The sequence below is a fragment of the Talpa europaea genome, assembly GCF_964194135.1.
Source record: "Talpa europaea genome assembly, chromosome: 11".
NCBI lineage: Eukaryota > Metazoa > Chordata > Mammalia > Eulipotyphla > Talpidae > Talpa > Talpa europaea.
The window spans coordinates 93,386,454-93,400,453 of NC_140078.1; the positions used below are offsets into that span (position 1 = coordinate 93,386,454).

At 40.6% G+C, this 14,000-nt stretch overlaps 1 protein-coding gene across 1 annotated transcript; it reads right to left on the reverse strand.

The window, feature by feature from the left end:
* Positions 1 to 395: 395 nt before the first annotated feature.
* Positions 396 to 2,944, reverse strand: LOC311179790 (exonuclease 1-like; the record flags this gene model as incomplete). Its single annotated transcript, XM_084247295.1, is given in 2 exon segments — positions 396 to 758; positions 762 to 2,944. Coding segments are annotated over 2 exon segments (2,484 nt in total). The 5' UTR covers positions 2,883 to 2,944.
* Positions 2,945 to 14,000: the final 11,056 nt, after the last annotated feature.

A 14,000-nucleotide genomic window follows, 5' to 3' on the forward strand; every position in this document is an offset into this window, starting at 1 on the left:
CAAAAGGAAAGTCAGGGCAGGTTGTTGATAAGGTTTAGGTCTTGGATTGGGTGAATTTTACCAGGGTTTGCCAGCCAGAGAACTGGTTGAGTTTGGGCAGAGTTGGTGATGCCAGGAGATGAAGGCACTGAAGTAAGTCTTACTGAACAAGTTGGCTCATAGCAACAAGTAAGCTATTTTGGATAGATACAGTCTTGTCTCTTAGCAGTGGGTGTTTCCAGGAGCAAATAGGTAAGTTCCTTTTGCTTGTTCTCAATAGGGCTTAACATAAACAGAGTATGGACTCAAGTATTAGAGTCCATAATTTTTAATACAGGGACAAGAGAGTATGTTGACTAGTTAACACTACTTTCTATTAATCTTTTTTTTCTCTTATAATAAGCAGTAGACTGCATTTATTGAAATATTGCTCTCTGAACATGCATACACTCAGATTTGTTAAATATATTCTCATCTGTTTCTGGAGTCAGTTGAATATTATCTTTGACTGGTGACAGGGGTTCTGGCTTCTTACAAGAAGGAAGTTTTTCTGAATTTTTTTTGAATCCAAAATTTTTCCAGAGCTCATTGGTTTTTATCTGCAATCCTGGCTTGTTCTCAATATCATGATGATTTCTCTTCTGGATGTTGACGGGCTTCTTACTCAGTCCACTGACTCTGGCAGGTACTAGAGGTTTTATCTTGGTTGTAGAAAGACTGTCCAGAGAACTTGATTTATACAGCTCAGGAATCTTCTTCCTTAGAAGTATGTCCTTTTTTTAAAAATGAGATGAATGTAGCTTGGATTTCTGATTATCTTGATCACTAAGTGATTTAAAATTGCAATCAGACTCCTCTGAATCTGAATCTTTATTAGAACACTGGGAAAGATTTGATGTATTTAGGCTTTCTTGAGATTGTAAAGAACAATCCACTTCATGTAAGTGATAAAATTCATCAGATGACTCATCACTCTTTGACTGGGATACATCAGACATCTTATGCTCAGGCAGCAAGGTGGGGGAATCACTCTTTCTACGGAAATGCTGCAGGGTTGTGCTTGGAGAGGATTTTGAAGTTCTTGAAATATCTCCAAGATTCCCAGACCAACTAAAACAACTTCTTAGTGTCCCCAAAGTGGGTGGTGAAATGGTCCTTGTGAATCTGCTGGTCTTCAAAGACTGAGACTCTTCATTAGTAACCCCACTTATATCATCTGGAATCTGATCAGTTAAATTATGTGCTACATTTGTATCAATTAGCTTATCATTTAAGCAACCTGATTCATTCAGATTGGTCACTTTATCTGTGACAGCAGTTTCATTTAGAGGCTGACTGCTTGTTTCCTTTGATGCACAGTCTGCAGAGTCTGGAGAACTGCAAAAAAACCTGCTTCTGGTCCCTGGAACCACAACTGTACCACTTGCTTCATTTTTTCTCTGTAAAAATGTTGCAAATTTATTTCTTGTCGTAGATGGTGTGCTTATGTTTTTTTTATTAGTAGTTCCATTTATCAGGTCAGGCATGAACACTTCAGAAGAGTTCAATGATTTATTACCTTCACTACTATTTTTTTTGGCCTTCTTAGTAAATGAAGGAGAATATTGACTCAGCAGATCATCTTCTGAAAGTTCTTCATTTCTTGGTCTTTTTACAATTGATGACTTCCTTGGAAGATTTAACCCTTTAGTACTAGTCACTTGTTCAATGCCCAGGGTACTTGGATTTTTTCTTGACCTTGTAGCATCTGAAATAATATCCAGTTCATGTCTAGGGCAATAATTCCTATGCCAAATGCTATTAACATTAGATGACTTTTGATCTGTTTTGTCATTCCAACTATGATGCCTTGATTGGGTAAGCATAACAGTGTCTGGATTGTAGTCATCGATCTGTTCAAAAGTATTTATATCTTTATTTCCAAGTGCTATCTGAAGAGCTATAGAATCATCAGCATACTGCCCAGCATAGCTTAGTGTTTCTGGATCAATGTCATCTTCATAGGCATTCAGAGGGATAAGTTTTCTTTGGATGGGATCAAAAACTAGCTGATAAAGGAAGGTATTGTTAGCCCGAATAAACCCTTTGATGTAATCTTCTGGTACTGTTATATTCATTTTCAGATAATGTCCGATTTTCTTGATAACCTTTACAATATCTGGGTTATTGGCTAGTCTTAGAACCTTGCAGGCCTTTGCTAATCCTATCCCACGCAGTGATGAGAGATAGTCACAGCCTGAGAGAATGCACATATAACGGAACTTCTCTTCTGTGAACACATCCCCAAGCTGTCTGCACATTCCAAGCCGAGCCTGATCAATTTCTAGTCCATTTCCAAACTGATCCATTTTTAAAATCACCCTTTTACAGCCAAAAGCGAGGAGATCAGAATCTTCTGTAATTATAGCTTGTACAATGCCAGCTTTGTTAAGATAGGCCAACTGCGCATCTGCTTCATATGGAGCCACAAGACAATCTACTCCTTGTGCCCGAGCAGCTTTAATAACTTTGTGGGCCATCGCATGTGTGATATTGACAGAACGGGTAAAACATTCTCTGGCTTCTGAGACTTTCCCCTCACGAAGAAGCTGCTTTCCCTTAAGAAGATTGGTTTCTCGCCTTTGTCTTCTAGACTTCTCCACTTCCTTTTTAGAAGGTAAAGTACATCCATCAAATACGAGAATAGGCTTGATCCCATGAGATAGTAACATATTTACAAATTTCATACAAAATCCTACATACCTATCGGTAGGTTCACCTTTAGCTAGTTTTTCAGCACAAGCAATAGCTCCTTTGTGAAGCCAGCAATATGTATCTACAGCTACTACTTGTCCTTTATACTTCCTCACGTGGATGGGTTCAGAAGCTTCTTTGATAAATTGCAGCAATCCTTGTATTCCCATTATGCCAAGTTAACCTGTTACTACTGTATCCAAGCTCTGTTGCTTTACTCCAGCAGTTTGCAATTTTCAGAAATTCATAGATTCTCAACACATTCAGTGACTGTATTCCACTTGTTCGCGCTCCTGGAAACTGCAGCAATTTCCCTTCACGCCTCTGCTTCACAGGCAGGTGCAGGGGGGGCCCGCGAGCTCATTCCTGATGACCCCTTCCCCTGTGCCTGCACAGCATTAAGGTGAGATTTTATGTGTCGACACTTGCAAGGTCGGAGAGCGTATTCACGTAGACACTGCTCACTTTGGAAAAACTGGGTCCCACAAACGGGTGCCTCCTCCGCGGGGAGCCGTCTAGCAGGCGGGTGCTCCGAAACGCGTGCCCAACGCGCCCCACTCAGAGCATCTGCGGCCGGCGACGCAGAACACAGCCGGGCTGCAGCCGGGCGCGCAGGGCCGGACATTTCAATTTACGCAGGATAGCTGGAGCTTCTATTAATCTTTTTAACCTTTTTTAACAGAGGTGTTGAGTCACTTGGTGTTTCTGTCCTCCCTGCTTCTTTTGCTAATTCTGATAGCAGTGAGGAGACAGTATCATGTTTATTTAAATCATCTCCCATATTTCTGGCTGTGTGGGTTTCACATTTTTGGAAATACCATCAATATTTCGTAGTGGGGATTAAGGTGCACAGAATAAAACACAATTTTCTATCTCATCTAATGTTATCTCCTTTTTTAAAACAGCTGCAGAAAACTCACATTGTGTATGTTGGGTTAGTGTTCTTTCCACAATTTTGAAATTCTGATTTCCTGGTTTCTTTAGTACATATTTTTTTCCTGGAGAAGACAGTGAAACCAAAGTTAGATAAATGTAAAATAAATCCAGTTAGGTTATTTCCTGTGGTAGGAAACTGAGAATTTGGTGATTTGAGACTTCCCTTCACATGTTTACCTTAAGACTCCAATTAATGTATACTTAGAATAAATGCAGTTCCTCATAGAGGACAGATTTTGAATTATAGTTTCTTTGGGGGAAAATTTTCTTCAGTTTTACAAGTAGAAGAAAGAGTGTACTGAATTCTGTGGAAAAGATTATTGATCCTCTGGGCCACTTTTATATCATATTATAAAATCTAGATTGTAATTGTGTGGCGAGTAAAAAGTTTCCCATAGTAACATTTTCCAGAAAACTCAACTTCCTTTTGACTCCCACTCTACTTGAATATTACCTCATTAATTGTGAAGAAAGAGCCCCAGCCTTCTCCTGAAGTGACTTAGGCCTCCTTCCCTCCCTTGGGCTATTACTCATGGTTGGGGAAGAATGTCTCACTTAGTGCTTCTTTGCACTCTGAGATGTGTGGACACAGCATATACAAAGCTGCCTCAGACACCTGGAAGTATATTTTGCCCCGAGACTCCAGCCTTTTTACCTCCAGCCTTTAACATCACTTGTTTTCACTTGGTGGCTAGTGGTTATTGTTATAAGGGACCACTGTTGTCCCTTAAAACCTGGATTGGATCTGAGATACATTCCCACAAAGGATGTGTCACCCTACAGGTGAGGGTACATCTCAATTGGGGAAAATATTCTTTCACATCTGCAGTATTTTTTTTTTTCCTGATAAATGTTCTAGAAATATGCTGGTGGTGGTACACAAAGAGCACAGCCTCTTGTGTTGGTGATTCTCATTACACTTCTCAGGGGACTCTTGAGGAGAATCATGTTTGGCAGCGAAAAACACAATAGAAAAATGTTGGGGGAGAGGTCAGGTGAGGCAGGTTTGGGGGCTCTGATCCCGGTGGTCCAGGCTGAGACTGCTTCCACGATTGAACAAAATTGCTCAAATCCAGGATTTCAGGATGTTCTGTTGAGAACATATGGTGTCCTGATTGTGCTTAAGTAGATTCCAGAAGTCTGGGACACATTTGACCTGGCGCAGATACACTCTCTTCTGAGACAGCTGTTTTCCCCCTTATTAATGAAAAACAAAAAGGAAACCTGTTCTTAGGTCACGCATGTTTGTGTTTTCATTGTTAAAGAGATAATAGTAAAGGGAAAAAGTCCTGACAGCCCTCAGTCAGCTTCCTTCTCTCTATCCTTCCAACCCCATTCCTTCTGAGACTTCCTTGGAGACTTTCTAATCAGCTTCGGAAGCTGTTCCTGAAGAGGGAGACCTGGCGTGCAGAGGTCCTTGCTGAGCAAGGGTGTGCTCTTGTCTCGTGTCTCCTCTGGCCTTTTAATAAATGTTCATCATGTGAGTCATGACGGTGTCTCTTCACCACAGCTTGGAGAAGCTGGTGGCGGAAGCAGCACACCGAGACTGAATTCAATTACAAGAGGTGGGACCATGCTGACACCTAATATCTCAACTCTGAGCCATGTCGATGAAAAACAGACATTTTTTTAAAAAGTCACTCAGCTGTGAATAGACGGTGCCGCTCAAGATCTCCGTAATGTGGAGTCAGAGCTTCCTTTTCGTTGCCTGCTTCATTTCCCATCCTGCCCCTCCTGGACGCTGCTGGAGAGAACGGCTACCTTTAGCACAGGCTTAGCATGGGTTCTCGCTCTCCCCCTTCCCCCCAGTTTCTCCCAAGACATTTCCCCTCTTTGGGAACCTCTGGTTCTCTGCAGGGTGACTCTGAGGAAAACGCTGAGTAAAGTTTGGAATCAGTCCTCAGTCCAAATAGCAGCCGTGACCTCAGTCAGCTGCAGACAGATAAGGGTTGCCTTGGGTTTCTGAGAAACTGCTTCTCAAGTTCTTTCCGCAGCTGTCGGCCTCCCCCAAACCCAGGGCTGGACGCTGTGGACAAAGCCAGCAGGGCAGCTGGAGCATCTCTGGACACACATGAAAACTCATCAATAGTTAAAAGCTCCAGCCCCTGGGGGAGAGCCAGGCCAGGGTCACTGGTCAGCGTGGCTTAAAAGAAGCACCCAGGGCCAGCCCGTTCGCACTGGCTGGGCACCCACCTCCAGCTGCGTGGCAGGACCTCAGCTTCCTGCATCTCCAGCTGCTCCGCAGGTGCTGGCTGCAGCCCTCAGGGCAGGTGGACAGTTCCAGGGCTGTGAATGTCCCCATGTTCCCGGGAAGTTTCGTTTGGTGAGTGTGGGGTGCAGGGGATCCAGACCGGAGGTCTGAGGGCAGATATGTAGATGTGACTTGGACTTTCCCCTTCCAATGATTTTGTATCCACAGGGTGCCCTAAAACCCTAGACTTGAAGGAATTTTGTAAATGCTTGAGTCAGATTTCTTCAAAGCTAAACTTAGAATTGGAAAGGATGTGACAGCAGTGCTGTTGGAAGGTGTGGTCCAAGGACCAGCAGCATCTCTGTCCCCTGACCTTGCTAGCACTGTCAGTTCACCCACTTACCTGTGCGCCGGCACTGGGTTGTTTCCCGCTCCTGCCTGTTGTGAATACTGTTGCCGTGAACATGAGGGTGCAGGCATCTCTTCCAGTTAGTGTTTTATATTCTTCAGATAAACACCCAGGAGGGGCATAGCTGGATCATGTGGTATTTGTAGTCTTAATTGTTTTGAAGAACCACCATAATGTTTTCTATAATGACTGAGATGTGGTATATACTCGTGATGGAATAACACTCAGCTATCAGAAAATAGTAAAAACATGAAATCCTGTCATGTGCTACAGTACAGATAGAACTAGAGGGTGCTTTATTTAATAAGTCAGGTAGAGAAAGACAAACACCATATAATTTTCACTCATGAGATAAACAAATGAATGATAAGAGTCAACAAACTTTTATATTATAATAACAAAATAGTGGTTGCCGGAGCGCAGGGGTTAAAAGGGGTCAACTTTATAGTGATGGGTGGAAGTTAAAATTCTGGTAGTGAACATAAGGTACTATATTCAGATGTTTATAAGACTAGGCACCTGACATCTATATAATGTTATAAACCAGTGTTACTTCAACTAAAAAAAAAGTACAAATTCATGGGTCCCATCCTAGACCTACAGAAACAGAATCTCTGGGAATAGGGCACAGGAAGCTGTGTTCTAACAAGTCCTTCAGGAGATTCTGATATAGCAAAAGTTTAAGAACTTTCACCTTAGAAGTCATTTAGTCTAAGATTTGCTCCCCTCACCCCATGTAGAAACCCCCTACCCCCTGAAAAACAATTGTGGATTCATAGACAATGAGTCATAATGCATTCAATACTGGGGCATATGAAGATGTAAGGCTGTTGAAACACTCTGGATTGTAGAAAATGTGATTCTGTTTCGAACTGTGAATTGTGATCTTTATTTTTTCCCAAAGCAGCGTTCATGGCTTTAAAAACATTTCTGAATTTCTACTCAGTGGAAGGCTCTACGCAAGGTTCTTTCAAAGCAAAGGAGAGAGTAAGATATTTTTATCATCTCTAGACTGGCAGTATATTATGTCTTTAACCAGGATCTTTGTCACTGGTGTGGTGTTCATACCTCATGATTATTTTGGTTTTGGTATTTAAGTACTCCTTCTAAAGTTAATTTTTGTTATTTTTTTAACCCAGAATATCTGATTAGGTATTTTGTTTCTCTTTTTTTTAAAAAAAGATTTATTTTTATTTATTTATGCATACAAAAACTGCGTGTAGGCCAGAGTTGCCGGGGAGAAAGAGGATTCACCAGAGACAGAGTAGGGAGCAGAACAGGTGGATTGACTGAAATACACTGCTGAGGTGAGCAGCGGGCGAGACAGGAGAGGGCTGCTGCACCATATGGGTCAGCTCCCTGGCCAGGGATTGAACTCATGCTACAGTGGCTGGTGATATCGTCATAGTGCTGAGACTTTAACCCCTTGCACCACCAGGGAGGCCCTGATTAGTTATTTTGAATAAGTATTTTCTTTGTGAGTTCTGAAAAAAAATCCTTAAGCAGAATTCACATTGGCTAGACATTTTTTGAGCTTTGTATTAAAGCTTACATGATGTATTTTACAAGTAGAATAAATAGGGATCTGGAGATTTCTTCTAAATCAAAGTGAGAAAGACAATTTGTTATTTTCTCTAAATAGTCAAGTGCCAGAGCTAGCTACCTCATACAAATTCTGAGAAGAAATCGGTTGCTATGGGAAAGCCGCTTAGAAACAAATAGGGATGCTGTGTAGACCCAAATTATGCTGTACCTGTCCCCAAGGTTCTGGAAATGCCTGCTATGGGGCAGGCCCTTCATCACTGCTGAGAACCTCACTGGTGAAATATTTGATGATGGAGGTTCTATGAATGGTTTAGGGGTGTGTGTGTGTGTGTGTGTGTATTTGCTGGGGGGTTTATTCTTCTTTTCCTTCAGTCATTTAACTTAAATATCAATTCTGCTGACTCATTAAATCCACTACTGACACATTCTGAGATTTTGAAACAGATCTCTTAAATATTTCTTAGTTTCTCCCCCTCTTCATGGGTGAATACAGGATATATGTTTTTGAATGATGCCAGTATTATTCCAGAGTATCTCCTCAGAGTTGCCTACCTATTGTATGGTTACAACATTGAATTTTTTTTAAAGATTTATTTATTTATGCATACAAGAACTGGAGTAAAAGCCAGAGGTACAGCCGGGGACAGGGTGAGAGGATTCACCAGAGACAGAGTGGGGAACAGAACAGGCAGACAGACTGAAATACACTGCTGAGGGGAGCAGTAGGCGAGACAAGAGAGGTCTGCTGTGCCATGTGGGTAGCTCCCTGGTCAGCCAGGGGGCTGCAGACAGCTGCACAGTGCTGTGCTTAACCCCTTGCACCACCAGGGAGGCCCAAATCTTTATTAATAGGTTAAAGCAGGAAATTACTTAACATAGTGATTATATATTTAATTATGTAGTCATGCTTTAAGTTAGAACGTCTGAAAGACTTATTCATGGATTGTAAAGACTAACTTCTATTTGAAAACAACTTTGGAATTGTTCGTAAGACTGGGAGCTGTTGCTAGGAATGTTATAAGCTTCTGGAAATAAAGTTTGACACTGTAAATATCCCCATGTTGATGTTAGCTGCACAGAGTTTGTTCATAAGTATTCAGAGAGGACCAGCTCAGCATCCTTTTATACTGAACTGCGTGATTTACCACAAATACCTTGTTTCTGTGGGACTTTATATCGTGATTTTCCTACTTGAAGTTCACATCACCCTCCAAATGGGAAGAATTTTTAAACCTGAACACTTACTCGTAACCTTCTAGCAATGACATGGAGGGCAGGAATTCACTCGAGATGTGTGCTTTTCATGGCATTGCATTTTTCTTTGAGGATGCCCATATCAGTCCCATAGGATTTCAAGCCAGGTTCTCTCTGAGCAGGTGTTTAGGAGGAGGCTGTGGGCATTAGGTAAAACTGATACTTAAGATGATACAAATAAGATGCATGCCTGTCTTACAGGAAGGGGCTAGCTGGTGGTGTATGTGGCAGTTGCCAGCATTTTTGTCAACCCCCAGTGGTACCTCCCTAGATTCCGCTGACCTGTTTGAATTCTTATCCTTCAAGTCACTCTCAGGAGACAGTAGTTCAAGACTTAGTCTCTGAAAGGTCACTGTAAAATTCCACATTATTTGATGGTGCCAGGTGACACTTTGGGAGTGCTCCCTTAGCTGTTTCTTCTTCACAAATTCTTACCTTGTGCGATAATAAAAGACATGAAAAGCCCAGAATAGTGAGATGGGAGCTTGATCAAGGCAGTGAGTGTAATGGAAACAACATCACTTTTGCAGTCAGAGAGGCTACAGGTTTTTGGACAGCCTTATTTCCACTTAGTTTTTTCAGTAATAGCGGCATAATTATAGTGCAAAAAGACCCATTTTTCTGCTGGGTCATCAGCCTTTTGTGTATTTTTCATTGGCGAACATTTTTTTAATTTTAAAAATAACACCAGGCAGAATAATAAAGTTGTAACACTAAATTTGTACAGTTGATTAGAGCAGAGTTAGCAGCCTGCTGCGAAATAAAGTTTTATTGGAACACAGCCACACGGGGCCAACCCAACCCCAGGCACTGCAGACACTGTGCCATGGGCCTACAGTACTTTTAGGGAGTCATAAAATGCTTTTATTTCTTTAAAAATCAGAAGAAAAAACTTAAACTTTTAGGATCAAAAATACTAATTTTTTTCCTCATGGAAGAAGAAATATGAGTGAAAGACAACTATCAGATGATTTCACTTATTTGTGGAATATAAATAACCAAAACCACATATACAGGCAAAATGTAGCAAAAGCAAATCCTGGACTTAATGAAAAAATGCACCAGTTACCAGAGGCTGTGGGGGGAGGGGTAGAGGAAATGGGGGAGGGAAGTCAATTGGCTATTGGCAGGAGTGGTTTTGTGGAGGGTGAGTGGAACATGGGCATGTATGGAGGAATCAAAATGTAACACCCAAGTTATAATAAAAAGTGAAATGAGAAAAATGTAATATCCAGGGCCCCATAAAAGTATTATATTTTCTAATAGAAAAAAATAAAGTATCTAAAGTTACATTAAAACATTAAAATTTATGTTATTATAGTGGAAGCACCCATAAGGCAAAAAATCTGCAGGACCCACAGAGGCCCTAATGTAGTCTCAGCCCCGCTCATTTGTTTACATATTTTCTGTGGTTGTTTTTGCAAGGGCCCAGCTGGGTATTTTTGCTGGAGACAAAGCTCAGAATGCTTAGTGTCTCAGAAATCTTTTTAGGGAAAGTCGGCTGACTGTCATGATAGTAAATGAGATTATCTGGATTTTACTTAAAGTTACTTCTACCTACACTATGAGCCTTTTAAGAAAAAAGGTTTATTTTTGAATTCTTTACATTTCATGACCATTTATTAATGGGGAGTGTTAATTATTTCAGTTCAAAATTTTAAAGAAAACATTCAGTTGCCAGTATTCATATTACCTTTACTCCAGGCTTCGTAAAGAGAACAAAGAGAATAAAAAGAGGTTTTAAAGGAAAAATACTTCCAGACAGTATACTGTTCCAAAGGCTTCAGTAGCATCTGCTCAGTGTGTCAGGAATAAAATGCAGGGGCCTCAGGGAAACCCAGCAGGTCCAGTGCTGAGAATGTTGTCCTCCAGCTCCAGTGTTGGTTGTTGGTAATTCTGCTACTGCAGCATTAAGGGAAAAATTAATAATCATCTACTTGTTGTGTATAAAATCACAAATTTACCATTGGCTCCTTCAGTCTTATACGATGATGGGGATATTTTAGCCTGGGCTTCAGATTTTACTTTGTATTAACATACTATTGTATATATTAAATTAATTTTAAGACTCAGACAGTTGGCATTCAACTAATATAGATGACATATTATGCATAGAAAAACTTCTGGGAGAAAGTATCTGAACTGGTACACGTTTTATCTCTGTAGATGTATTGGTCAGAGAATATGAGCATAGTAAGGACTATGTATCAGCTGGTGCGGGTATGGTGGAAGAAGGCCTGGTGGAAGCAGGCCATGTGTTAGGAAGGAATAGATTATTGCTGACATTGATTAGAATTGCCAGCTCATTGGGATAAGAAGAAGCAGTTCATCTTTCTTTTATTATTGTTTTAAAGTCTCCGTGCACCTCTCTGTGGGGCTTACGGACGGGACTCCTTCATCACCCTGTCGCCGGTACACCACTCTTAGGACCACGTCATTTACCGCCCAAACTGGACTGAAAAAATTAGCCCGATTGAGCAACAATTCATATACAATATAATTCATCCATTTTAATTGTACAATCAGAGCAGATTTGGCAAATGAATACTTATATGTAACCATATCAAAATACAGGATTTCCATCCTTGGAAAAAGGTCCCTAAATGTAGAAATGAGGGCACTTCTGGAACGAGGGCACTTCCTGTTTCACAGGGGGCTTGATTGGGACAGAGGAGTGCCCACCTGCCTGGCCATAGGCATGGGCTCCCCACTGCACACCTAGCCCCCCAAAGTGATACTTGTTACAATTGGTGAACTATATCGATACATCATTATTTCCCAAAGTCCACAGTTTTACATTAGGGTTTGCTCTTGGTGTTGTACATCCTATGGTTCTGACCAATTTTTGACAAAAATATAAAAACATGTCATCTCTTATAGTATCATGTAGAATGGTTTCATGGCTCTGAAAATCTTCTGTGTTCTACCTGTTCATTCTCTTTTTCACACAGACCCAGCAACCCCTGATCCCTCTGCTGGTTTTATAGCTTCCTTCACCAGCAGGTCATGGGATTGCAGCTGTGCAGCATGCAGCTGAATTCTTTCACTAATTATTAATGTGCATTTACATCTCTTTGTCTTTTTTGTGACTTGAGTGCTCATTTATTTTTAGTGCTCAATAATACACATTGTCTAGATGTGCTAGTTTATCCAGTCACCCACCCGTGGACCTCCTGATTACTTCTGAGTTTTGGTAATTGTGCATAAAGCTGCCATAAACTTAACTGTGTGCAGGTTTTTGTGTAGATGTAACCTTTCAACTCATTTGAGTACATACTGAGGAGCTTGATTGCTAGATCAACTGGTATAAATGTGTCTAGTTTTCTAAGAAGCTGCCAGATTGTTTTCCAGACTAGCAGTACTGCACTGTTTCAGTCTCTCCAACAATAAGTGAGCATTCCTTGCCAGCACTGTGGTTGTCAGTGTATTGGATTTTTGCCATCCTAATAGTTGTATAGTTCTATCTAGTAGTTTTAATTTGCAATTCCTTAATTATATACAACATGGAGAATGTTTTCATATCTTCATTGCCATCTGCATATCTTCTTGGGTGAGGTGTCCAGATCTTTTGCTCAGTTTTTTTGAGTGAATTGTTCATTTTCTCATTGTTTTAAGAGTTCTTTGTGTATTTTTGGATAACTGCTCTTTATTAGCTATGTCCTTCACAGTTTTTTTTTCTGAGTCTGTGAGTTGTGTTCTCATCCTCTTGACAGTGCCTTTTGCAGAGCAGAAATTTTTAATTTTAATGAAATACAGCTTATCCATTATTTCATTCATGGATCTTGCCTTTGGTGTTATAGCTAAAAAGTATGGTCAAACTCAAGGTCAGATAGGTTTTTCTTCTATGTTACCTACTAAGAGTTGGTAGTTTTGCATATAGATTTGATACGTTTTGACTTGACTTTAGTGAAGGGTATGAGGTGAATGCCTAGATATATTTTTTTGCATAGTGTACTTGAGTTGTTCCAGCATGCTTTGTTGAAGAGGCTGTCCTTTCTCCATTGCAGAGCAATGTTTTCAGTGATAATACTGATGAGGAAAAAAAATCGCATTGGCATGGGGTCATTGTTGTACAGGGTTTGCATCGTCTCGCTGCATCTGTATGGGTTTTGCCAGATACTCCTGTTCCCTCCCACATCCCAAAGATGTGCCTATGAGGTGAATGGGAAGCTTGAATCGCCTGATCTGAGTGACTGTATGGGTGTATGTGAATTCACCCTGGTAGGCATCCATCCCCACCTTGTGCCCTTGGCTGCCAGGGTACGTCCTGGATCCCAGCAACCCTACGGTGGAATTAAGTGGATTGGGAAATCAGTGAATACAAATGATTGTTTACTGTTAGAAGCATTTTTGAGGTTTTATTTCAGAAGTTTGGCAATGTCTTTGTGATAAAAAAACATGCCATAAGAAATCAATTCTTGTTTTTATCAATTAGCCCATGGTAAAATTGGTTTTCTTATACATTGTTTCACTTAACATGACAGTTTCTAAGAACCTGTGATGGTGCTAAGTGAGGACATTATTTACTGCCTTTGCTCCTTTGCCACAGATCAGTTGTCTCTGTTTATGTGGGTCTAGTTCCGGGATCTCTGTTCTGTTCCACTGATTGACTTACTCTTTCAGTACTACATTGCTTTGATTATTGTAGCTTTATAGAAAGTCTTCAAGTCAGGAAAGCCAACTCTTTGGCTTTATTCCTCTCTTACAGCATTGTGCTAGTTACTCTGGGTCTTTTCCTTCCCTCTATGTGTTTTAGAATCAGTTTGTCAGTATTCACAAAATAACTTGCTAGCATTTGGATTGGAATGTCGTTGATTGTAGATAGAGTTGGAAGAACTGACATCTTGATAATATTGAGTCTCCCTACCTGTAACCATTTACTTAGTTCTTCATTTAATTCTTTCATCAATTTTTTTCTTATATGTCATATTTCTTAAATGTATTTTATTTCTT